Source organism: Hyaena hyaena, unplaced genomic scaffold, assembly GCF_003009895.1.
Source record: "Hyaena hyaena isolate Hyena2069 unplaced genomic scaffold, ASM300989v1 scaffold_590, whole genome shotgun sequence".
In the NCBI taxonomy this organism is placed as follows: Eukaryota; Metazoa; Chordata; class Mammalia; order Carnivora; family Hyaenidae; genus Hyaena; species Hyaena hyaena.
Genome location: NW_024081221.1, coordinates 413600 through 440049, shown reverse-complemented (window position 1 = coordinate 440049; position 26450 = coordinate 413600). Strand labels below are relative to the sequence as shown.

At 40.5% G+C, this 26450-nt stretch overlaps 1 protein-coding gene across 8 annotated transcripts in view; it reads right to left on the bottom strand.

Moving 5' to 3' along the window:
* ICA1 (islet cell autoantigen 1) overlaps positions 1 to 26165 on the bottom strand; it is a 140790-nt gene extending 114625 nt beyond the window's left edge. For 2 of the 8 annotated variants that reach the window (XM_039256834.1, XM_039256836.1), the window contains exons 1-4: positions 26029 to 26165; positions 13407 to 13497; positions 5055 to 5156; positions 795 to 960 (exon numbers count right to left, since the gene is read on the bottom strand). In XM_039256834.1, coding sequence (XP_039112765.1) covers positions 795 to 960; positions 5055 to 5156; positions 13407 to 13497; positions 26029 to 26107 — 438 coding nt within the window. In that variant the 5' untranslated portion in view covers positions 26108 to 26165. Of the gene's footprint in view, positions 1 to 794; positions 961 to 5054; positions 5157 to 13406; positions 13498 to 17918; positions 17938 to 22440; positions 22483 to 25659; positions 25765 to 26028 lie in introns of those variants that run through there. The other 6 variants (XM_039256835.1, XM_039256841.1, XM_039256837.1 and 3 more) reach the window with 5 other exon arrangements.
* Between the last annotated feature and the right edge of the window lie 285 nt (positions 26166 to 26450).

The window sequence follows — 26450 nt, the reverse complement described above, 5'->3', positions numbered from 1 at the left end:
TTAAATTTTAATCTAAACTATTGGCAGAATATCCAGCAAGACAGGGAATTAGTGGGTCTTCTACTAGTTATATTAGTATTTGGGAATCAACCAGATAGGAAATCAGCTTACTGTATTATTAACTAGTCTAACTAAATATCTGCTTAGTTAATTCATTCTAGAATTTTATTAGACTCTACTTTCAGGATCTTGTGTTATCATCTTTTTCTGTTTTTTAGAATGTAAGCATTTGCCTGACCCTAGTGTAATATCACATGCATGTGCAGTGGGTCTCTGATTCCATTAGCTTTTTTCAACAAGCATTTATTGAGAATTTACCACTTGCCATGCAATCCAGCCATGTGCTTGAAAAACTAATTAACTGAAACATACTGGTGGTTACACAAGAATTGGAAGGTTTTTAAAACATATACTGGGATTGGGGTGCCTGGGTGGATCAGCTGGTTGAGCATCTGATTCTTGATTTCAGCTCAGGTCACGGTCCCAGGGTCGTGGGATGGAGCCCTGCGTTGGGCTCTGTGCTGAGCATGGAGCCTACTTAAGATTCTTTCTCCTTCTCTCTCCACCTGCCCCCACCCCTCCTTTCCCTTGTGCACGCTCGCTCTCTCTCACTAATAAAGAACATATAAGTATATATTCTAGGATTGAATTTACCTCCTCCTAGATTTTCCTCACGAACTAGTTTGCAATATATTTTCAAATACAAAGCTCACCTTGCTCACCCAGGTCAGCACACTCTAGGACTGGGCCCTAGCAAGGGGGCTGAACTAGGGCTGAGAGCAGTAACAACTCACCTCTAACTTGGCATCCAGGTCTGCATCAGAGGCAACAACATGCTCATCTTCCTTCTTCCCTGTGGCTTTAATAAAGGCTTGCTTCGTTTCCCAATATTTCTGCTGCATCTTATTTACTACAGACTTATCTTGAGTATATCGATCCTGTAAGTCCCAGGGATAACTGCTAGAAATACATTTAAAGAGGAATCTTATTCATGACTTTCATAAATATTAAGCTATTTCAATGTGAACAAACCTATCTCACAATTATGTCATACAACATTAATAAATATATACTTTCTTATGTGGTTATTACACCAAAAATGTTAACCAACTCTTACTCTGAAACCTTAAAAGTCAATAAGGAAATGAAGTGGCTTTTGCAGGAAATTAAGAAGCTAAACCTTGAAGAGTTAAGCTACCAGCAGGTTGGGACACACTCCTTTTCCAAGTGGAGAAAGTAAGGCCAAACCAAACAGCGTGTCGGTTCAAGCAGCCCAGCCAGTTACAGAGGTAAGGCCGGACACCAGTGTTCTCTCCACTCCAGCATTAGAGTCGACGATGAAGTGATGGAAGAAAAGTAGAGATAAGGTGCTGAAAAATAGCAAATTTAAAATGTGTCCTCGAGGTACCTAAAACTGTCAAACTCATAGAATCAGAGAGTAGAATAGTGGTTACCAGAGGCTGGATGGGGTGAGAGGGAAATTGGAAACTGTTACTGAAGGGGTATAAGGTTTCAATTATGCAAGATGAGTAAATTCTAGATATCTACTGTACAACACTGTACCTATACTTAACTGTAGTGTATACTTAAAGTTGTTAAAAGGGCAAATCTCATGTTAAGTCTACTGTCTTGCCACAGTCAAATGAAATTCAGAAAAATAAAAAACAATTTAAAAAATATTTACTAATTTCTGCTATTAAAAATTTTAATTTTTCAAAATGTTTACTTATCTTTGAGACAGAGTGAGAGAGGAACAAGGAAGGGGCATAGAGAGAGACATGCACACAGAATATGAAGCAGGCTCCAGGCTCTGAGCTGTCAGCACAGAGCCCGACGCGGGGCTCCAACTCACAAGCCGTGAGATCATGACCTGAGCCAAAGTCAGATGCTTAACCGACTGAGCCACCCAGGCGGCCCTAATATGAAAATTTTAAATTCTTAAACATAAATGTTTAAAATACATATAGGAAGAAACCATTCTTTCAGGAAGGACACAGTATATGTAAAAAAGAAATCAGAAAAAGAACAGATGAAATCAAATTCTGTAAAAGACAAGAGCACCTCAAATATCGACAAAAATGTCGCCATAGTGCTTCATCCCTCCCCATGTTGTCTACACCCCCCTCCTGCCTAGAGTTCCTACTGCATAGGTGCACACAGGACCCCTTGTTTCTCCTCTCTGCAGACATGTGCCTGTTTCCACTACACACTATCACTTCTCAAAATGTGGCAGACTTGAGTCCTAAAACATAAGTTGCTTTACATGATTATAAAATATACCTATACCTTAAAACTTGGTGATTTATACTCTCCTTCCAGAGGGCATTTACAATTATCAACACATACATTTATTCTTAAAAAGTCAAAAGGGATTTCAGACAACTTCTTTACAATGGTTATCATTACAGGAGTAGGATTTGATGGACTTTAATGCTTTCTGCATTATTTAAAAGTTTCTTTTTATGTGTATAGACTGGTCGAACCACTACACCTGTAGTGTACACCTGAAACTAATTAACATTGTGTGTCAACTAAACTTCAATTAAACATTATTTTACTATGAGGTCACATCAGAGAAAATAAGTGGAAGAATATATAACTTTTATGTAAAAGAGAAAATCTGTCTATGTAATATGTGCTTTAGAAGATTAAAAGAGGGCACCTGGGTGGCTCTGTCAGTTAAGCATCTGACTTCAGCTCAGGTCATGATCTCACGGTCTATGAGTTCAAGCCCTATATCGGCCTCTGTGCTGACAGCTTGGAGCCTAAAGCCTGCTTCAGATTCAGTGTCTTCCTCTCTCTCTGCCCTTCCCCAGCTCTCTCTCTCTCAAAATTAAATAAACATATAAAAAAAATTAAAAGACTAGAAGGATATATCCTCCAAAACTATTTTGGGGAAACAGAATTTTTAGAAGTGAGGAATAGAGTGGACTTCTTTGTATTGTATCTTTTACTTACTACTTATTTATTTATTTACTGTGAAGGTCATGGATTAACAGGAAAAAAATTCCATTTTGAAAAAAAGACAAAACCAAAGGGACTTCAGAAATTGAATGAACACCCCTCACCTCTGTGATTTAACAAATGAGGTATCTTAGGTATCAAATGCTTAAGAAATCTGCTCAAAGTCACACAGGATTAAAATCCAGGCCAGGGCTCATTTCAGTGTTTTCTGCAGCTGCTGCATTTCAGCAGCAAACAGTGAAGTGGCAGAGTAAGTGGGAGAAAGAATTTAGGGAAGTGCCCACTTCTTAGGCACTCTCCTGTCTCTCTTGGGTGCATGACTACCTACTTCTGGGAGTCTGCTGCCAGGATATGACAGTCGGTATGAGGGTCACAGGATGGAGCCTCCCCTTTGTCTTAATGAGGCAAGATGGAACAATTAGGAAAACAGTCTGACAACTCTTGGTTACAGAGCCATCAAATGGGGTACTCAGAGAAACTAGATCCCTTAGCCATTTATTATCTGTTAAAACTCGTTACATCTTAAGACATACAAAAATTCTTTTAAAGTTTGACATTTGAGACTAAAGAAGCCTTGGGCCTGATTACTTCTTTACTGAGACAGGAAGGATTACAAACGATATCCTTAAAAAAATAATAAAAAAATTTAAAGTATATTATAATTAGTTGTACATTTGAAACATGAAAATACACATCATCACAGTTTTTCATGCTACAAATTCAAGAAGATAAAACATGACAAAGATCTACCTGCCTGGCGGGTCATGGGTTCAAAAGGTTCAGAAACACTGCTTGTAGCATGTCTGGAATTTATAAGAAGTTTAATATGCTGCTGAGAGGTGTTACAGGCATGTAAATGACAGTGCTCCCGTTGCCATGACTGCCACATTTTACTCAGAATCATTGTCTTCTAATCATAATCACCTCCTAAGTGTTCATGAAGGTTGAAGTCATAACTATAAATTAATGAGTCTGGGTTTGTGTCCATTCATTATTTTATAGCTGCCCTACATCAAGTTTCCTGATAACACTAATAAGCTACAAATAAAATAGTGCTAAAAAATGTATCAACTTATTACATTTGAAAAACTGGTAGTAAGAAAAGTCATTAGATTCTCAAAAGAAAAGTTATATGTAGACTAATTCCTTAAGAGAATATACATTACATAAGAACTTATAATATTTCTAGTTATTCGGTTTCCATATTTCATTTAGAAAAGACATTGAACTTGACTATACTCCATTTTGGATAAGGGCTAACAGATTATTTACTGCTAATGTGACTCTTGATTTTTCTTTATCTTTTTCTTTTTTTTAAATATTTTTATTTATTTCTAGGAGAGAGAGAGAGAGAGACAGCGTGAGCAGGGGAGGGTCAGAGAGAGAGGGAGACACAGACTCTGAAACAGGCTCCAGGCTCTGAGCTGGCAGTCAACACAGAGCCCGACGCAGGGCTCAAACCCACGAACCGCGAGATCATGACCCAAGCGAAGTCGGACACTTAACCGACTAAGCCACCCAGGCGCCCCTAGAAATCTGCATTTTCAAAAGCCCTATCCCTTCCCACCAGGTAATTCTNTATTTATTTTGGTTTTTGTTTTTTGAGAGACAGCAAGCAGAGGAGAAGGGCAGAGAATCTTTTTTTAAAATTTTTTTTAATGTTTTATTTATTTCTGAGAGACAGAGTGAGCAGGGGACGGTCAGAGAGAGAGGGAGATACAGAATCTGAAGCAGGCTCCAGGCTCTGAGCTAGTTGTCAGCACAGAGCCCAAAGCGGGGCTCAAACCCCCGAACCGTGAGACCATGACCTGAGCCTAAGTCGGACACTTAGCCACCCAGGCGTCCTAGAGAGAATCTTAAGCAGGTTCCATGCTCACTGTGGAGCATGATATGGGACTTGATCCCACAACCCTGGAATCATGACCTGAGCCAAAACCAAGAGTCAGATTCTCAACCAACTGAACCACCCAGGTGCCACTGACTTTTGATTTTTCTATCCAACAGACATTTACTGAACATATACAATGTGCTTTCCTCTTTCATTAGTCTCTCCCACTCTCCCAATTTAGAAAAGATGACAAATTACTTACCATTTGTGTCCTGACATGTTTTCTTCTTCTTCTTTTTCTACTATTGATGATTTGGGGAGAAGGGGCAGGGAAAAAGGATGAGAGGATAAGTTATAATATAACCTGAAATAAAACAAATATGTTTAACAATTAACACTATAATTATGTGTTAATCTGATACACATAAAATTTTCCAATCCTAAACTACTTCTAATTGTATTTTAGGGGCCAGACACTATTACTTAGTAACAGTGTACACCGGTGCTGAGAATAGTTTAACACTGGAAGAAATATCCCAAACGAAGTATAAGAAGCAAAAAGGCAGACTGCATGAGAAAAGCAGGTTGCAAAAGACTATATAAAATATGAGACCACAAAATACAAAATAATTGAAGTATACAAATATACTAACGGTATAAAAAATGCCTCCAAATGATAAACTCTGAATTCCACATGGCAGTTAGTACTGCAGAAATGGTGGGGGTTATTATTTAAGAGGAGTACACAGGGGCTCAACTGTGCTCATAGTGTTCTCTTTGTTAAGCCTGGTGGTGAATAGATTGCATCTACTATGTCTCTTTACAGATTAGAAATATTTCATAAATGTGCTCACTTTGGCAGCATATACACCAAAATTAGAACCATAAAGATAAGATTAGCATGAGAAATCCTAAACCAGGAAACCCCACCCACCCAACAATCTACTCAAGGGAAATGGAAGGCAGGAAATACAAAGGATCATATTCTAACTGTAGAGTTGGTGGGGAGAGCTATGAGGGTCTATCCTTGCTGGTGCTTCTTAATTTGTTCTGGATCACAGGAAGGAAGAAAAGTAGGTCCTTGGTGCTTAAGTCTCAATCTTGTGGTTGGCCTTTGGCCATGCTTCTGCCTGACTCTGTCTCCTCCCAGGGACTGACCCTTAGCCCGAGTTGCCCTTGATATGTGGGCTCTGGCATAAGGTCCTGAACTTGCCAGGGTTCCCCATCCCCTGGGAGAGGAAGAAAATTGTGGAATTAACCACAACCTCTCCAGTATATCAGGGTATTTGCCTAGCCATAGAGAAACAGCTGTCAATTTTTAATTTTCATTTGAAATAAACTCCTTAGGTAGCCATAAAGGAAAACAAAATATTTCATAATCAATATTTCTAAAAAAATGAGCCAACACATTGAAAACAAAACAACACACACACAAACCCACAAAAGGCTAAAATGAGATACCAAGAAGGGTAGAAAGGAGGAAAATGTGACTATTTTAGTTTTTACTGTCCTAATATTGTGTTTTTATCTCATTAGTAAATATGGAAGAAACTGTCTTTATGTCTTTGTCCCTCACTTTCTTGGCCCCACTCAGGAAAACAGCCAACCTCAAGGGCAGAGCAAACCAACCCATCCACATTTGCCTACCAGTTTCTGGAAAGACTGGAGAGCTTATAACCTAAAGGAATGGCCTCTGGCCAGACACACAATGCTGGCTGCCAGAGTGAATGCTCAGCATAGGAATGCTTCTGGCTACTCCACAAAATCAACCCATCTGTGCTCCCTCTGCACCAGAAAAGGTGGGAGAGCCCCTCAACGATTAACTTTTTTTAATGTTTTAACAGACTTAAATGAAAGTGTTAAAATTCCAGGCTTCAATGTGGGGACAGGAGAGAGGAAGGAAGACATTTTGCTAGTGTGTCCAGATGCCTCTGAAATGACAGCATCCAGTAATCAGCATGTCTCTTCCTCCTGGAGGGCATCCAAGTTTTTGGACAAGATTCTTTGGGAATGACATTCATGATGAGTAAGCCTTGTCCTCTACTTAGTAAATCATGAAAAGGCCACTCACTTCTAAACACCCACACAACTTCACTGTAAATACACATTTACTTTATTTAGCTTAAAGATTCCAACAAAATTTCTCATGAAAAGATACTATTCAAGGAAACAAAATTATTATAGTCCTTCCTTGAGTCCAATTTCACCATGAACTACAAAGACAGTTGATACTTTTTCTTTTTTAATTAAAATGTGATTATTTTTAATTGTGGTAAAAATATAAATTTATCCTCTTAACAATGTTTAAATGTGCACTACAGTATTAACTACATGCACACTGTTATACAACAGATCTCTAGAACTTTTTCATCTTGCATGGCTGAAACTCTATACCCTTTGAACGATTCCTCATTTCCTCCACTCCCCCCCGCCCCATCCACTGGCAACCACCATTCTTCCTGTTTCTATGAGTCTGATTATCTTAGATACTTCATATAAGTGAAAGCATGCAGTATGTTATTTTTGTGATTGGTTTATTTTACTTAGCGTAAGGTTGTCAAGGTTCATCCATGTTGCAACCTATGACAGGTTTTCCTTCCTTTTAAAGGTGGACTAATATTCCACTGTATGTGTAAAGCTTATTTCTTTATCCATCCATTCACTGATGGACATTTAGTTTGCTTCCAAATTTTGGCTATGAATAATATTACAATAAACAAGGGTGTCCAAATATCCATGTTTTTAAATATATACGTGTCCAGAAGTGGGATCGACAGATCTTAGAGTAGTTCTTTTTTGTTTTTAATGTTTTATTTTTGACAGAGAGCATTCACACACGTGCACAAGAGAGGGGGAGGGGCAGAGAAAAGGGGACAGAGGCTCTGAAACAGGCTCTGTGCTGAGAGCAGAGAGCTTGATGCAGGGCTCGAACTCAAAAACTATGAGATCATGACCTGAGCTGAAGCTGGACACTTAACTGACTGAGCCACCCAGGCACACCTCATATTGTAGTTCCATTTTTTTTTATTTTGAGGAACTTCCATACTGTTTTTCCACAGTGACTGCACCATTGTAAAATCCTACCAACAGTGCTCTAAGGTTTTCAGTTTCTCAACATCCTCCAACACCTGCTGATTACCTTTTCTTTTTTTCTTTCTTTTGATAGGAGCCACCCTAATGGATGTGAGGTGATATCTCACTGTGATTTTGATTTGCATTTCCCTGATCACTAGTGATGTTGAGCCTCTTTTCACATGCTTATTATCTATTTGCATATCTTCTTTAGAGAAATGTCTATTCATTTCTAGTCCTTTGCCTATTTTTCAACTGGGCAATTTTGTTATTGCATTGTAGGACTCCTTTATCTAATCTCCATATTAACCCTTTATCTACAGTTTGCAAATACTTTCTCCTATCTGGTAGGCTGCCTTTTCACTATTGTTTCCTTTGCTACAACTTTTTGATTTTTGATTACTGAAGTATTTAACAATATAATATCTCTGTCATGTAATAATAGAAAATAAAAATCACTGAGCAAATGGGACGCCTGGCTGGCTCAGCCGGTGGAGTGCGCAACTTTTGATCTCTGGTTGTAACTTTGAACCCTATGTTGGATGTAGAGATTACTTAAAAATAAAAGCCTTAAATAAAAAAAACCACTGAGCACACTGCCGTTTCTCCCTGGACTTTTAAGCTATTTATGGATTATGATGCCAGTGTTCCTTAAGGTACCGTTTATAGGCCACTTACACTTGAATCAACTGGGTGTTGCCAGGCAGATTCCTGGGCCTCATTCTTTTACCTAATGATGCAAAATCTCTGTGCAGTCTGGGAATCTGCATTTTAACAGGCTTTGTAAGTGGTTTTGAGGCACATTAAGTGTGAATACCATAGCTAAATGGCAAACAGGAAAAATCCAGATTTCTGGAAATGTATCTTAGCCTGCTGGATTACAATATGGTAAAACAGAAAAGAAATCATGGGTGGCAAAAAAGGTCAACTCTATAGGGCATATCTAAATGTCTCACGAGAAGGCAGCTGTAGTCAGGACTCACATCTCCAGTCCCATACACCAGGCACAACACACATTTTAAAATTTCCTCACAAAATTCATCTCATCTTGTTCTACCACTTTCTAAATTCACACTGTCAAAATCATTACTTTAAAAAACTCATTATAATTCTCATCCATTCTTTCATTTCAGTCAACAGTCTGGTTTATCAAACATGCACTGCACATCTAATTATATGCACCAGGCACTGTCCTAGCCTCAAGGAACTTACAGTCTAGATCAGCTCTGTCCAGTAGCATACACTATAAGCTACACTAAATGACTGAATAGCCGTGTAAAAAGTAAAAAGAAATAGGGGTGTCTGTGTGGTTCAGTGGGTTAAGTGTCCAACTTTGGCTCAGGTCATGATCTTACAGTCTGTGAGTTCAAGCCCTGTGTCAGGCTCTGTGCTGACAGCTCAGAGCCTGGAGCCTACTTCTGATTCTGTTTCCCTCTCTCTGCCCCTCCCCTGCTCATACTCTGTCTCTCAAAAATAAATAAACTTTAAAAATAAAAAGTAAAAAGAAATAGTAAAAAATTTTTAAATAATAGATTTTATTCAACTCAATATATCTAAAATATTATTTCAACATATAATCAAAAAGAAAATTACTGCTATATTTTGCATTCATGTTTTTGTACCATCTGAAATCTGGTGTGTATTTTATACTTACAGTACATTTCATTTGAGACTTGCCACATTAAGTGCTCAATGGCCACATGTGGTTAGTGGCTACAGTACTGGACAATGCAGGTTGAGCCATTAAGATAGACATATAAACAAAATTTCCAGATCCAGAAGGCTCTTGAAATTTGCAAGGGACATATAAAAAGATCTTTGTGAACCCCCAAAATCATAAACTCTGCTGTTAAAAAATCATTTCTGCTATTAAATACTATAAAGTCTATAATTAGCTAATACTACAATTCATGATTCTGCAAAGGAGGCTATTATCTCCACTTCTACCATGAGACATGTATGAAAGAAGCCTAAAATGAATAGTAGTATCATGTCTCAAGCATTTCAATGGCACAGAGAATGGGGCACCTGGGTGGCTCAGTCGGTTGCGAGTCTGACTTCAGTTCAGGTCATGATCTCGTGGTTCAGTTTGTGACTTCAAGTCCTACATCGAGCTCTGTGCTGTCAGCTCAGAGCCTGGAGCCTGCTTCGGATTCTGAGTCTCCCTCTCTCTCTGCCCACCCCCTACTCACCTTCTCTCTGTCTTTCAAAAATAAACATTAAGAAAAATATTTTTCAAAATGATTGGCACAGAGAAGACTTCTAAAGTTCTGCCTGTGGCCACACTGCTTTGGGAGATAAGAAAAGCAAGCATCAGGTTGCTCATTATGGACTTGCCATGACATGAGTGCCATGACAAGAAAAAGAAAAGCACAGACACTGTTTTTGTTTTTGTTTTTTTTTGCACAGACACTATTAAATTCAGCAGGATGTGACCACATGAATGTTTGTGTTTAGCTAAACTCCATCTCCAAGGAAGACAAAGCAGAGAAGCCAATAAGAATTAAGACTTTCTCAAAGAAGTAGGGACCCAAGAGTTAATAGATCAATAAAACGCACGTTCCTGGAGCACCTGGCTTGCTAAGTGGGTAGAGCATGTGACTCTTGATCTTGAAGTCATGGGTTCAAGCCCCTCACTGGGCGTAAAAAGGGAAGTTCCTAACTTCAGTGTAACAACCTTGATGGTGTGGGGATGGGTTAGTGAGGCACAGCCTCTTTGTACTAATGGGGAAAGATGTCTGCTCAGAGGCGGAACGGCTGCTGAGGCCAGGTTTTTCTCAGGTGACACAAAGCCTACCAACCTAATCCTCCTAGACTTTCTCAGGGTGCACCTTTTAGTAGTTTACCTCACACCAGGAAGTAAGACCACAGATGTTCTCAGCCACACCCATGTGGCTGAGAGGCTATTCTGCCTTGTGGGGCGAACTGAGGGAACAGGAGTGAGGGATACCTCACTGAGTGTTTGCACCAGGGCTCCGGGCAATAATTATGCTTGTTTTTTCTCTATGCTTTTCTTACATGCTTGCTGTGCTGTGTCTATAATTTTACTCACCCATGTGTACAGGCTACAAATTGTGTTTTATTTCCTACAGCCATTGAAAACCCATTTGGAACACACTGGATGGCCAATACATAAGCCAAAGTTTTTTCCAAATACTCTACAGTTCTCAGAATGCTAGAGCAAGCTTGGGTTAAACAAAGTTCAATGCATTGTTGCAAAGAGGAGTTGGTTTGTCCTCAGATGCCTTAAACCCTTATACTAGAGTCTCCTCCTTGGAAATATAACATGGGGAAGTATTTTCATTCCACATAGGCTGGCTTCAGCTGCAGTGAACATTTGTTCTGGCCCAGAACGCTTTTCTAGGAGCTTATGGAGTTAGCTGATGGCACCTCTAATTACATCTGAATTATGCAAAGAATTTAAAAATTATGCAAAGAATTCACAGAGTAAAGGTAAAGTAGTAGTTACATTTCCCTGTATCAGTACTCTGAATCTGGAAAAATATTTCAATAAACTTCCTCTTGAATCACATTTTCTAAGTGTGTTGTATATCCTGTGCAGTTTTATGTCTCAAATTACCTTTCCAACTTTAGCAGATTTTTCTCTTCCATCAGTGAGCAGTTTTTCTTTTAGATGGAGCACTAGTTGAAACTGAGTCCAGAATCCTTTTTCCCTGTATCTGTACTGAACATGTGGTGGATTCTCTTGAATTGTAGATCTGAGCTATTGCCAAATTTGTCATTTTCCCAACTTAGTCAAAATTCCCATTTTTCAACTAAAATTTGTCACTATCTGAGAGCTCCTCAGTACTGCTGTGCACACCAGCACTTAGCTTTCTTTGGGAAGTGGGCCATTTCCCCCCCATAAGAAACATATTTTTCAAGTGATATGGGTGCAAAGTGGTACATTTGCATCCCAGAGTAAAATCACACATTCCCAAACACCAGCTTCATGGCACCACACATCACTGAACAAGTGCAAATCTGTTCACATCCCAACATTCCTGAAGCTAGAAGGTGTCCTACAATTGATGCCTTGTCAGTGGTCTGCCACTTTTTTTTTATCACAGAACATAAAATGGTAAAAGGTCTCATGAGCAATGCTCTTATATTTGATGAAATAAAGAATAATTATCTAAAATTAAACCTCAGTTTGGGGCACCTGGGTGGCTCAGTTGGTAAGTGTCTGACTTTGGGTGAGGTCATCATCTCCTGGTTTGTGAGTTAGAGTCCCACGTTGGGCTCTCTGCTGAGAGCCTAGAGTGTGTTTCGGATTCTGTGTCTCCCTCTCTTTCTGCCCCACCCCCCATTCATGCTCATGTGCCCTCACACTCTCTCTTTCTCTCTCCCTCAAAAATAAATAAACATTAAAATTAAACCTCAGTAGGGGTGTCTGGGTGGCTCAGTCAGTTGAGTCTGACTTTGGCTCAGGTCAAGATCTCACAGTTCACGAGTTGGAGCCCCACATCGGGCTCTGTGTTGACAGCTCCTGTAGCCTGCTTCAGATTCTGTGTCTCCCTCTCTGCCCCTCCCCCATGTACGTTTTTTTCTCTCTCTCTCTCTCAAAAATCAATAAATATTTAAAAAAATAAATAAAAAAAATTAAACCTCAGTAAAAACACATCACTACATGCTTACAGACCTTCGGGGCTCTTTGTGCATAACCAAAAAGGAGAATCTGAAGTGATGGAATGCCAGGTGTTGCCTGTGAAGTAGAATGAGTACCATGACAGAGGAAGATGCCCAGGGTTAGGGGAAAAAAGAGGCAAGGACACAGACCTGGCTTCTTAGGTGGCCTCTGGGCTGAGTTTCTAAGAATCAGTAGAGGCTGGCAGCAGGAGTGGGTGGTGGGTAGGTGGTAGTAATTATACCAGACAGAGGGAAAGCAATGACCAAATTCCTACACAGCAGAACTGCATGGTATGTGCATGTAACCATAGCAGTTGTATATTCCTAGAACTTAAAGAAAGATGAGACATAACTGAGGAAACATAGGGACCAATCTCTGAGGTCACCTTCTGTCCCTTTCAGCATCTAGATATATTCGATAGCCACTGAAAGGTAAACACTCCATGTGGTCTGTTTCACATTGAGTGAGCACCTTCTATGTCCTGTCTTCACTAGAGAAGTCATCCTTGACTATCCATAACATATATAACATTTATACATAACAAATGCTGGAAAAGCCTCTTGAATTTAGCCCCCAACTACACAATTTGTAATTTTCTGCCAATTCCATCTTCCCACTATTTCAGAGATTATTTTCATCTAGAAATACTACCAGTTTTCAATATCTTGTTTTGTCTTTGGTTTATTTCTCTGGTGCAGTCTCAGAACTAATGCACATCATATAATTTAAAACCTAGAGGGAGTTGAGAAATAATCAAATGAAGCCCTTTTCTTGCATAACATATAGAATTGTCGAATCACTATGTTATACACCTGAAAATAATAACACTATATATCAATTACACTTCAATAATAAAAATTAAAACAAACGGATAATCAGAGAATTAAAAACTAAATGAAATAACATGGGGACCTGTGATCCAGGGAGGTGACTAATGGGTCTGAGAAAACAAAGCCAAGGAGCTTCAGAGTCAGGGCGTCAACGTGGGCTCCTGATAGCTTGCCTAATGAAAAGAAGAAATACAGATCTGTCAGAGGTTCTAGGGACTGAGTTAAAAAATAAGTTAATATTTTTACATTTTGTTTGCTCCAAGTTATTTTTTATCTTTTCTTTTCCAGAGGTTTATCTTTGGTCATTTTTTCTTATGTCAACGATTTTTATAATTTCCTTTAAAGAGAAGGAAGTGTGTGTTTTAAGTATAAATGATAAAACAGTTTCAGTAGAAACAAAGAAAAACAATTACTCCAAACATACTTAACTGTATTATTAAAAAAAAAATACTGATTCATTCAATCACTCTCACACATAGTTGAAAGATTCTTACAGAGGGTGGAAAGTTGAGGTAGTCATTCAGCCTTTCAAAAGCTAAATATTGGGGCGCCTGGGTGTCTTAGTCAGTTAAGCGTCTGACTTTCGCTTAGGTCATGATCTCGCGGTTCGTGGGTTCGAGCCCCTCGTCGGGCTCTGTGCTGACTGCCAGCTCAGAGCCTGGAGCCTATTTCAGAGTCTGTGTCTCCCTCTCTCTCTGACCCTCCCCTGCTCACGCTGTCTCTCTCTCTCTCCTAGAAATAAATTAAAAAAATTAAAAAAAAAAAGAAAAAGAAAGAAAAAATAAAGCTAAATATTAATTAAAGTAATGTCATTTTGGGGTGCCTGGCTGGCTCAGTCAGTAGAGCATGTGACTCTTGACCTGAGGGTTATGATTTTGAGCCCCATGCTGGGTGCGGAGTTTACTTAATAAAAAAATATTAATAAAGTAATGTGATTTTGAGTAGCACTTATGGGTGTTTTTCTTATCTTTCAGATATCACATAACTTTTCTGTGCAGATTTTAATAAAGTTATGACCACTTGAGCATTCTATGTAACTTTTAATGGGATTCTGTTTTTAACTGAGTTTTGTCTCCTGTAAATGATTTCTGACACTTCATAAATTCACAAGTAAAAGTGAAACACTATCATGCTTCAGTTTGGTGAGTCAGCAAATCTTATGAGAGGAAAACAGAATTCTAACCTTATTCAAAGAAACTAAAAGGTGAGTGAGTTTTGTTTTAAACCCTACACGTGCAAATCATTGTTAAAACCTGCATTTTCTGTTAATGAATTGCAGTGTTAGGATGTTTTTAAATGATCATTTAATTCACAGTGGTACAGCTCACATACTACATATAGGCATTAGTTAAGCTTAATGCTTCCCTGAAACTATTAAAACCACATTCTTAGAGTAAATATTTTTAATGTCAACATAACTTGTCTCCCAATATAAAATAAAAGCCAGTAAACCCATGATCATCCTGCAAATTTGCGTCTTCTTGAAACACTTCACTTATCTGGCCTCACTTTGCTGGTCTGTGGAATAATAGACCAGGTTAGCTAACATCTAAGATGCCCTCAGGCACAAAAACTAGAAAGCAAATTTTAATTAAGTTTATAAACATTTATATCTAAGAAAAAACTTCAAGATAATGAACTTATCTTCCTTTTTAAAGATGGGTTAAGTGGGGTTCTAAAAATGGGGAAGACTTGTCCAAGAGCAGGTTAAGAATCAAGTTCTCAAGAAGGAAAGCTGGGATTGAAACACTAATCTCTCCTATCAGCAACCTAATGCTCTCCTCAGCCTCTCCCTCTTTCCCAAGAGATGTTTCTCAAAGGAAAATATCCAACACACCATTTCATATCCTAAGAAACTAGAAAAAAGAAAAAGTCAAGGTATTCTCTAAAAGACCATCATCCTATTAATTAGTTAAAAATGTTATGTCCCCACAAAACAAACAAACCACGAAACTCAAATGGCTCACTGGGGTGCCTGGGTGGCTCAGTTGGCTAAGCATCCAACTTTGGCTCAGGTCAGGATCTCAAGGTTTGTGGGTTCAAGCCCGTGTCAGGCTCTGTGCTGACAGCTCAGAGCCCGGAGCCTGCTTTGGATTCTGTGTGTGTGTCTCTCTCTATCAAAAATAATAAATAAACATTAAAAAATAAAAAAAGCTCAAATGGCTCAGAAGGGGCCTGGGTTAGGCCCTGCTCTTCTATTTCTTAATTAAAGCCCAGCTTGCAAAGGATAATCAATGGTGAATTTTCTGCTACAACAAAAACCAGGGCACAAATAACAAAGAGGCTGGCATTTGAAAACAAAAAACCTCACAAAGAAATCCACAAGAACAAATAATATAAAATGGATTAAAAGACTGGGGACAGGAAAAGAATAGGTTGTCTTTGCTAAAGAAAAGATTTTTAAAAATCCTTACTTATAAATTGTACTCACCTTTGATTTTACGTAGACTGGCTTATATAGCTTTATGTCAATTCAAATTTAGCATACAGATGTTAATCTCTAATACTTATGATAGCTTTTTCTCTAAAAGCTTAACTTCAAGGTGAAGAAGGAATGAACACCTGAGTCAGATAAAGGTCCCAATCACCTCCTATAAAGAAATACTATATACCCCTCAACTACCAACACAGAACATTGTTAAATGATAGTAATACATGTTTTCCTTAAATTATATTTCAAAACTGAATTTTACAATTGTAAAACTCTTACCAATTTTTAAAAATTTTATGGAAGAATTATCTAAAATAAGTTTATCTTCTAACATTGTGTTGTCCAAATATAGTAGCCACTAGCTACTAATGGATATTAAGCACTTGAAAGATGGCTAGTCTGAATTTAGATATGCTTTTAGTGTACACTGGATTTTGAAGACTTAGCATATTCCCCCCAAAAGGTAAAACATCTCATTGATAAATCTATTTTATTTATAATTTAATATTTATATAAAGTACATATCTTTTATATCAACATATTTGCATATATTCATATTTTTGATAAAGCTATATCAAAACATTATATATAAATACATACACATTCTATTTTATATTTAATTATATTTTATATGTTAAACATGTACTTTTGTATTTTATTTTGAAATGATATTTTGGATATATTGGGTTAAATAAAATATATTATCTAATTTCATTGTTCCCTTTTAGCTTTTTAAATGTGACAACTAATACTTTTTAAATTACATACGTGACTACCGTTATAGTTTTGCATATATCCTTGGTCTAAGGCATTGAGCAAATCAGCAAAGAGTTAGAAATTAATTTCATAACTCAAGTCATCAATATTCTGTACAGATACAAATACCTTTAAATAGTTCTTTCTCCCTAGAAGCTCTGATAATTATTGTCAGAAATGTCAGTACAAAAATAAAATTTCATATATGTATATGACAGAGACTGTAGATGTGTGTATAGAAATATATACAGACATATGTTTATATAGTCTTTTTAAATGACCTACATAATGACTGCATACATATTTTCATAATAATAAATTGCTTTCAAAAGGTCCAAATCTATGTACAAAATGTACTAAGAGTTTCAAATCAGATTCATGGAAATAAGAAGTGGATAAACTACTCTAAGACCCTTAAAAATAAACCCATCAAAGTGAAAAGATAAAGACACACTCACTCTATAAATATATATATATATATACACACACCACATAAATATATACCTTCAAATATAAAGCATATATACATATTTACAGATGGAACACATTGTATATAATTCTTATACAAATATATAGAAATATATGAATGGTTAATAATATTACAGGCATGATGGAAGTGTGTGAATGTATTGACTACAACTCTATGAAATTTCAAATAAGTATAATGTTAGCAACCAGAGTAATTAGGGAGACATTAATGTTTACAAAGTTCATTCTTTAACATTAAATTTATAAGATGAAGTAGAGCATAGAGATGATCAAGTTATTTCTTATGCCTATACAGCATCACTGAAAGCTAGGAGAGAATTTATAGATTATTACAATTTCCTTTTTTCACAGGGAAAGAACTAAGGCTCAGGACTGAAGAAAATTTCCAAGGAACAGAGGAAAACTCTTTCACTAGTCTTAAATTACCGAAATATGCACACACCAGTAAGTAGTTTAAAAATGTCTGTGTTATGCACAGGTCCGGTAAACAAACTACCACAGTTCCTTTCTCTGGAAATGGTGTGTGTTCAAGGACTCTTCTTGGTAAGGTTGTAGCTGCTAACTCATTTTTGGGTTTGGGCTGGCTTAAGAGCAAGAGATGAAGGCAGCCCAGGTAGAGGAGGGAGAAGCAAGAAGGGGACCTTAAAAGTCAGGAGCAAAGAGAAGCAGACAGAAAAGAAGTTCTATATTTTCATGGGTTGCAACCAACAGAACCCCTCTTGCCTACACTGGGTCATCAGTTGGTGTTGAGAAAGTAATCAAAGAATTCTTTTCCAGTTTCTCTCTACTTTCTTAGGGGAGAAGTTTACAGGATTAAATAACAGCAATACCCAGAGTGAATACAGCACAAGACTGTTTTGTTGTTATTGTTGTTGTTTTTTGATGCGGATCAGAAAAGACAGGGCCATGGGCATATACCTGGTAGTGTAGGTAGAATTACCAGGAAGAAGTCAAAGGGGCACAGGTCCAAGTCAGGAGTGCAGAAAAAGAATAGCAGGAAGCAGAAAGGAGGGAGTGGTTTGGCACCAATGCCAAGTTTACCTACTTCACAATGATGCCTGTGCTGCCTATGTCAACAATGAGGAGAGTGCATTAGAGACTACAATACTAATCCTGGCCTTCAGGGAGCAACAGGTGGAAGAAAACACCCTAGAGTGATGATGACCAGTCTCCCTCCTCATTCACTGTAGGGAATCATGGCTCTTGGTATTGCGCTGGGCACCTTCTCTCATAACTTCCACTCTTCATGCACCACTGCTCATTTCTTTGGAACTAACCAGCATCATGACTATAACTACTGATGTTCCCTTCTTTCTGTCTAGAATGGATGGGCTTCACTCCCTCCACCCTTTCTCATCCTGCTGCGAAAGTTGAAGACAGAGTTAGCTAGTATTGTTGACTAGGGTGTCCCAGAAAACAATGTGGAAACTGAACACTGTGTATGACACAGCTTCACTCTGCAGCTTCCACACTGCTTGCTGGAACACTCTCTCTAGGAATTCCTCTTGCAGCCCTGATATGCCCTGCTACAGAGGCCATACAGAGACATTCCAGCAATAGTCAACAAATTAGCAGTCTTTGCTGTACCCATCTATTATCCCTTCCCTTCAAGTTAATCAACCTCCCTTTCTGCCCTTAGCCCATAATCTCCAACCTCTTTCTTCCTCCAGTCACCATCTCTTCCTTCTCTTGACTGAGTTCTTCTAAGCCCACGTCATCTGGTTCCCTTCTCCATCATTCCAGAGAAAGTTTTTCACTAGGAACACAATTCAAATGCTCATCTCACTTGATCTTTGGCTAAGCTCTCCTACCTTGATTTATCAGCACTTCTGAAACACTCTGCACTTTTGAATCTTTCCTAATTTCTTTGTTAGCTCCTCTTTCTCTGCATCCACACCTCACAGATCAGTGATCTATAAGGTTCCAACCTAGGTTGTCTTCTGTCGCACTTTACTTGCCTCTCTGGGTGATTTAATCCATTTCTGTGGCTTCAACCAACAGCTGTATATGCCAATGACATAAAAATTAAACACCTCTCCAGAGGTTCCAGTAGGGAGATGGGAATAGGGATCTGGGACTCTGGAGAGGTGTATAAATTCCCATCTCTGTATTGGAATCTTTACCTGGATGTCCCACAGGCATTTCACATTGAGCACATCTAAAACTGAACTTATCTCTCTCCATCTGCATCTCCAATTTTTTTTTTTTGCCTGTGGTCCCTATGTTAATTACTAGCATAAAATCCATTGAATGATCCAAGCTGGAAATATGACTTCTCTCTCATCTCTTGCAGCCAGTCTCCAAGTTCTCTCCAATCTACCTCCTAAAAAGCTATTTAAAAAAAAAAAAAAGTTTATTTGTTTATTTAGAGAGCAAGCAAGCAGAGGAGAGGCAGAGAGAGAATCCAAGCAGGCTCTGCGTTGATAGCAGGGCTCAACCTCACAAACGCTGAGATCATGACCTGAGCCGAAATTAAAAGTCAGAGCTTAACCAACTGAGCCACCCAGGCACCGTCTTCCTAAAAAGCTATTAAATGCATCTTCTCTTTTCTATGTTGACAGCCAGGACTTAGTCGAGGCATTCAGAGGCAACAGTTTGCCTAAATCTGCCCACTCCAATCTTTCATACCATGGTCTGAACTACTACTATAATATGCAGATCTAATCATGCTGCCTTCCCACTCCAAATGCTTTAATTGCTTTCTCTTGCCACTACAGAAATTCCAAACTTCTTAGCAAAAAAAAACCCAAATGCAAAATTCAAAAATTTTACTACACTCCACGCAGAACTATTACTTCAGACCATTTCAGAATGCTAGAACTTTCCTGAATACACTATGCCTCTTGGAGGCCTTATGAAGCTTCCTTTCCCTCAAAATGCCCTCCCCTCCTTTGTCCAATTGGCTAACTTACAGTGTACTTCAGTTACACTGTAACTTACAGTGTACTCTCCTCAAATGTCACCATCTCAGTGAAGGCTTTCCTAACTGTACACCCACTCTTGCACCCCCAGGGCCATCCTACTCCTGTTCTCGACTACGGTTCTTAACTGCGCCATGCTGCTGGCACCCTGCACTCCCACTTTCCTTCATTGAGCTCATTATATCTGTATTTCGTGGACTCCACTCCAAGTCCTTTGAGGGCAAGGACCCTAATGTGTTCATCTTTGTCTCCTTACACCAAGCACAGTACCTGAAACACAGTAGGTCTTCAGAAAATATGTGCTGGATAAAGGGCACCAATTACATGCTGCCATTCACTGAGTGCTTTACATGTGTGAAGCACTTAACACCATTATCTCATGTGTGGACACAGCCACCACGAAGGGGATACCATCCCATTTTGCAAGTGAGAAAAAAAGCTTAGAAAGGTAAAATAATTTGCCCAAAATCAGTAACTGATAAATTTAGGTCTGCTTTTCAATTTTTTTTTAAATGTTTATTTATTTTTTGGGGGGGTAGGGGCAGAGAGAGAGGGAGACACAGAATCTGAAACAGGCTCCAGGCTCTGAGCTGTCAGCACAGAGCCTGACATGGGGCTCAAACTCACGAACTGTAAGATCATGACCTGAGCCGAAGTCAGAGACTTAACCAATTGAGCCACCCAAGCACCTCTAAGTTTGCTTGTGACTCTGAGCTCCTGTTTTTAACCATTCCACTCCATTCCTGGATGACAGAGACTAGATAATAGGCTTCATTTCTATAAAAACAGTCTCTCCTAGTCACAGGCTCAGGTGCTGTGTTAGCCCTAAATCCATTCATTACCATCATGGCTCCTGTGCACAAGAAAACCTTGATGATGGGCTCCTAGTGGCTATCAGGCTTCCCACCAATAAGAAGAGGGCACTCCATTTATTACAATTATCTCCTTGGTCTCTGGCTTAGGATATACTTCTTTAGAAATATGCAAGGAAGGCTAGATTTCTCCCAAGTACCATTAGGTTTCAGACATTGGTGTCCATGCCCTACCCTGGAAATAGAGAAGTGGGTATGAGATTTCATGATAGTAGCAAGTTAATGGAATGGATTTTAATGTGTGCTCTGGGGAAGTGGCTGCAATGCTCTGTAGTCCCTCCTTATACAAATACTCTCAGCACTAGAACAACAGGACCTTTCCATTCCCAAATCTAGACTCCCCAGATTGACAACATACCATTATGTACATGCTCAGTGATTCATCCCTGAACACATGTACCTCTTATTTCTGAACCCACAGTACTGTACTGCATTCAATTATCCTTTTCGGTCATCCTATTTTAATTCTACATGTTTTCTGTTAAATGCATTCTAAAACTGACTTCTTCAACATCCTCTAATTCTAATGACATTTTACTGTCAGTCCTCTATTTTCTAATACCCCCACAACCTCTACGACTAACCAGCAACACAACTGAAACCAGTCCTGTGCTTACCCTGATTAATTCATTTAATTCTGTCAACTCACAGATGATTGAACCTGCCCAAGGTCACTCAGCTAGTAAGGACACATGTACACTGGGTTGTAGACATGAGGACTATTTGCCAGTATTCTCTCTGTAACCTGGATACTGTGCTGGGATCCCAATCTCTCTCTCTCTCTCTCTCTCTCTCTCTCTCTCTCCTCTCAACCCTTTTTAACCTGCCAAATTCCTATGGGTTTTTAAATGCATAACTCAGGGGTCATCTCTTCCATGAATTTCTCAGGTTTTCTATGTCTGTGTGTTGTCTTGCTCTCTATCATCCAGGTGGGGGGCCTTGGCCATGGGCTTCATTCCCTGCCTGTTTTTGCTGAAGTGTAATTGGCAGCAGAGTCTTCTATCCCCCTTACTAGGGTGTAGACTTTCAGAGCAGGGCAGAGTCTGGGTCTTGACTTGGGATTCCCAGTACTAGCACAGTGTGTAACACATGGCATACACACAACAAATTTTGAGTAGTGACCCCACTTCCCTGCATTGACCCTCTGAATTAGCAGGAAAAGAATTCTTATCATGAGAAATACCATTTTCTCAGCTTTTCATGAACTCACTGTGTCACTAAGTTTACACTGGGACAAGTAGTTGCTACTAGCTGAGGAACTACCACTTCCTAGACACTGAGCTGTATGCTTCATGCATTATCCTGACAGGTCGACATCATCCTCATTTTATGGATGAAGCTCAAAAATCAGTTATCCTAAGTAACTGGCATGTAGTCATACAGAAGGAAAGCTTTGCTTAAAAGCATTATAAAATGCTCTATTATATACAGTCATCCTTGTCCTGGAGAGATTCATTAGTATTTGAAATTACTTACACATATACATACACACATACATACTGCATTAATTTAGATGTTGGAGTAGTGAAAACATGGTTAACTAGGATTTATAGAGGTTCAAGACAGTTCTACCATATGCATTATCTAGGTAAATCATGCCTGTAGTCTTAAATTTCTTATCAGAGAAACAGGGATTATAATACCTACTTAATTCAAAGGAGGTTGAATATAAAACAAGATGTCTGCCAAAATGCTTTGTTAAAGCATTGGGCAGTGGCCCATTTTAGAGCACTCTGCTGGATGAAGAGTTTAGAGCAGTGTTTCTCAGAGTGGTGGCATCAGAGCCACCTGAGGTGTTAACAGCAGATGGGAGAAGCCAGGCTGGGAGTCCACATTTAACAAGTTCCCAAATGATCCAATGGGACACAAAAGTTTGATGAATACCAGGTTAGGACAATGCTTCTCAAGCTTTAATATACACATGAATCACTTGGAGATCTTGTTAAAATGCAGATATGAATTCAGCGGGCCTGGGGGGTGAGGGGAGGGCAGGCTGAGATACTGCATGTCTAACAAGCTCCCAGGGGAAGCCAATGTTGCTGGTCTGTGGATCACATTTGAGTGGCAGGGGGTTGGAAGATCTATTCCCACTGGAACAAATTATCTTTGCTTTGTTCCTGGACCACAGACTGAATCTCCCAGCCTTAGGGAGTATTCCGGAAAGCACACCCTCTTAGTATTGCTACAACACACTTGAACTATTCAAAACCAAATTGGAACACATTCCCTGTCCCAGGAGAAGAGTAGTAGCATCCTCTCCAGGTACAGATAGCACATAGGTTTAGCATGTAAAAGAATAAATCCCTATTACTTGAGTCTTACTTACTTTGCAATGCACTTAAATATATTATTTCTAATTCCGACTACAACCCTACAAGGTGGATATTCCTGCTCTACAGATAAGGAAATGATGACATCTAAAGAGAGCATAAGTTACTTGCTCAAAGTCACATGGCTAGTTGGGTGTTGCAGCTGGGGTTCTAATCCTGCTCTTTTGGGATCCAAAGCCTATGGGCCTTCTGCACATCTCCCATGGTGCTAGGTATGATTGTGGTACAAAATGTAACAGCTTAGGGAAAAAAGTGGGAAAAATATTTTCTCCTCTATTAGTCTTTGAGTTCTAGGCGCTGCCAAGGCAGATTCTAGAAGAGGATGAGGATGCGGATAGGGTTAATTAATTAGTGATCTGTAATATCTCATGAACAATAACATGCAGGTTGCATCTTTGTCCATGGTCTCCATAAATGTGATAATACAGATGGAATAAAAAGGACATCTGTGACCAGTGCACTGATCCTAAATGTTGTTACCTACCCTCAGGCTTCTAGCTGTGGAACTCAACCAATAAGAAGGAAAAGTTCTTTCTGATCCTTGTGGCCTATCAACTTTCATTCCTTCTCTTATATGAGGCTTCTGTAACCCTGAACTTCACACCAACTCAGGTTGACCCTACCATGTCACTTCATAGTTGCCACACCTCCCTGCCACTGATAAAACTGCTTGCACCTGAAAAAAGAAAGGACTGTTTAGTCAAATATATTGAAAGTGCAGCAATCTTGAAGATTTTCTTTTGAGTAGCATAATCTTCTGTATTTGTCATAAGGTTGACATGTAGAGAAATGCATAGCAATAATGATGCTCAAAAAAATCAGATATTCAAGTATATCGAATGGAGGAAAGACAGCTATGAAATAAAGTAGGCATTTATGTACAGTGCCTTTACCTTTTAATGACCCATGGGTGAAGTATCCACAGTCAGTTTTTTTAAACCTCGGACTGTGTAACTGTCATTTTCCACACACGCATCTTTAATAACAGTAGAACTGTTTACCTATCTAATGCAAAATAATACAATTGAAAAGCCACATCTCCTGTAATTATATACATAGCAATCTAAAACCAGACAGTGATATTTGAACTATTAAGAATTATAAACCGATTTTGCCCCTATCATATTCTCTACACGTTTCAAAAATAAAAACTGAAACCTAAAAAGAAACTGGTTTGAAACCCACATAAAAGTATTTTTAGAATGGTGTGTGTGATTGAAATAGAAGCTAAGAAACTGAGTCTGGAGCATTGATCTCATTTATAAGCATTTCCTGTTTCCACTCCCCAAGCCCCAGGAACAGTACAGATCTCAGAAAATGTAAACCAAAGGTCCACAGAAACCAATTTGAGATTTTTCTGCAGAGACTACTGAAATGTTTGGACAGGAACATGTTTGCAATGAGTCATAATTTATTAGACCTTAATGGCCAATGTCTTCCGTGCCTTTCTTCCTACATTCAGTATCATTCTCAAACCAGCTGGTGATATATTCTCCAGGCCCTAATGATTTTTATGAAATTACCAGATCTCAGTTTCTAAGGTTGCTACCTAGCACCTTTTCTAGTGCTGATTTTGTAATGCTATCTAAACATAAAAGCACCTGATTCTCTTCCTAAATTGCAAATCTCTCCAACCAGGCAGTTAATTACTTTCCCCAGCGAAAGGGCACAGTACTTTTGAGACCTCCAAAGAGAAGATGAGAGGACTTGGGGACACTCCAAGTAAAATAAAAAAGTGGGAAAGGCTAATGGAAGGAAGGGGAGGGGGCCTCTGGGCACAGGCAGACATAATAACAGGATATGTTCGCTTCTAGAGGAAGCAGGAGCTGCAATAGCCCAAGGGCAGGAAAGGCGGAGTCAGCAGCACCCTAAGGACACTGGGCGCGCGAGGGTTTGCAGGGACTTGGCCCGCTTAGGGACGCGTGGTTCAGTCAGGTCCTAGGCTGGTGAGCACCTCACGCGTTGGAGACGAAGCTCAGGCAGGCCTCCTGGCACTAGTGGTTATAAAGAGACACCCATCTGCTCCCTGCCACCTCCGCCAGAGATGGGCAACGGCGCGAAGAGGAAAAGCAAACACCAGGCGCCCGCGGCAGGTGAACTTGTCAACAAGTCAGCCCTGGACGCAAGTCCTTGCCCAGAAGGGACCCTGGGGTCCCGGGGCCGGAGCCGCTGGGAAGGAGAGGCACGGCGTGGGCAGAGTGGGCTGGCGCGGGTGTGGGTGCCGCGGGCGCTGGGGCTAGAGATGCGGCCCGCGCCCGGAACGCGTCCCTCCCGCTCCCCCTGGGCTGACGCACGCTCTCATGGCGCGCGCATCCTCCAAACCTGCCCAGGCCCGAGGGGGAGGGGAAGGGGCCGTAGCGGTTCCCACACGGGGACCAGGGACAGGAGAAGGCGACCCGCCTGTCACCCGCCGCCCGCGGAGGGCATAGTTAGCGGCCCCAGGCTGGCGCCTAAACCTCCGCGGCTGCCGGGCGTCTCCCGCTGCAGCCTGCAGCCCGCCCGGCGCGCCCCCGCCCCGACCCCGGAGGGCAGGTACCTCGGAGCCCCGGCCCCCGAGAGCCTCCTGGCCGTGGTCGGAGCGTCCCTCCAGCTCCCTCATCCGACGTCAGCGTCAGCAGAAGGCGAGGGAAGGGGGCGGGGGGAGCGCAGGAACCGGCCCTTCCTGCGGCGGTCGCCGCCAGCCGGAATAGCAGCCGGCGGAGCCCGTGCGCGCCGCAGCGCAGCGCAGCGCGGCGGCCGGGGGGGAGCGGGCGGCCTCGCCTCTCCACGAACGCCCGCGCCCCGGGCGCCGCCGCCTCCCCTCCCTTCCTCCGTCCTCGGGAGACGCGCGGCGGGGCGACCCCTCCCAACAGGACCCGGGCACCCGGAGGAGCGGGGGGGGCGGCGGGAGGGGGGAAGGCCTCACCTTTTGGGGGGCGGGTCCGGGATGAGGGGAATGAACCTCCCTCTCTCTCTCCTCCCTGGGGACTTTCCTTGACCCCCATCTCCTGGGGTATCCCCCGCTCAGATCTACCGCCCTGGGTGACCCCACCCCTGCTCTCCCGCAGGTGTTACACGTGTCCATAGCGTTTACGTCACAATGACCTGGCCGACAGGTGGGAGCCGCAGCGAACGCCCCAGGGCTCCCTCTGCGCGCCGTGCGTGGTGCGTCCCACTCGCTTCCATGTAAGACTTCTGTGGCTTTAGGAAACAGGAGACTTCATTGATTTCAGTGCCAAGAAAAGTTACAGGGGCCTGTATCTGGAAATCAACTTTGAGCTTAAAGGAAAAAGGCTGTGTGAAAAAACAACTGTGTATGTATATGTATATATATTTTTATTCTACAGT